General features: G+C 72.7%; 1 protein-coding gene across 1 annotated transcript in view; it reads left to right on the forward strand.

The window, feature by feature from the left end:
* The first annotated feature begins 312 nt into the window (after positions 1-312).
* Positions 313-768, forward strand: part of CASKIN1 (CASK interacting protein 1) — a 26,928-nt gene continuing 26,472 nt past the window's right edge. Inside the window, 1 exon segment of the mRNA XM_056805590.1 lies at positions 313-599. Coding sequence (XP_056661568.1) covers positions 506-599 — 94 coding nt within the window. The 5' untranslated portion in view covers positions 313-505.

The raw sequence follows: 768 nt of genomic DNA on the forward strand, positions 1-768 counted from the left end.
TTCTTCCCTAGCACAGACACAGACACAGACACAGACACAGACAGCCTCACAGACACACTGGAGAGGAGGGAACCCACCATGATTGGGAAAAGGTTGTGGAGGGTGGGGGGAGAGGTGTAAGGAGATGCTTGGGATCCAGGCGTCCTGGAGGCGGCGCCAGGTAACCAGGCTCCCCCAACCACACTAACCCCCCCAACACACACCCTCCGCCCTGGGCCGCAGCAGCCCCTCCCCCCGGCCCCGCCCCCGCCCATCCCCGCCATCCCCCCGCCCCCGGGCCGCCCCCCGCCCGTGACGCGCTCCCCCCTCCCGCCCGTGAGCCGCGGCGAGGATGCTCCGGCGCCGCTGAGCCCGAGCCCGAGCGCGGAGCCGGGGCCGGGGCCGGGGCCGGGGCCGGGGCTGGGGCTGGGGTCGGGAGACTCGGGCCGGGAGCCGGGGTTGGAGCCCGGGCAGAGCGGGACCAGGGCCGGACAGGGCCGGGCAGGGCCGGGCGGGCTACCCCGTCATGGGCAAGGACCAGGAGCTGGTGCAGGCGGTAAAGACGGAGGACGTGGGCGCCGTGCAGAGGCTGCTGCAGAGGCCGCGGCCCGGGAAAGCCAGTGAGCGCGGGCGGGGGCTTGGGGGGGTGCTTTGGGCTGGGGGCTGAGAAATATTGGGGGGGTGTGCCTGGGAAGAGGGTGGGGGGGGCTTGAGGCAAGAGGGCCCTGGGGTGGTGAGATGCTTGTCTCGGGGATGCGGAGTTCAGGGGCGATGCTGGGTCTGGGGGCA

This window comes from Monodelphis domestica, chromosome 7, assembly GCF_027887165.1.
Source record: "Monodelphis domestica isolate mMonDom1 chromosome 7, mMonDom1.pri, whole genome shotgun sequence".
NCBI lineage: Eukaryota > Metazoa > Chordata > Mammalia > Didelphimorphia > Didelphidae > Monodelphis > Monodelphis domestica.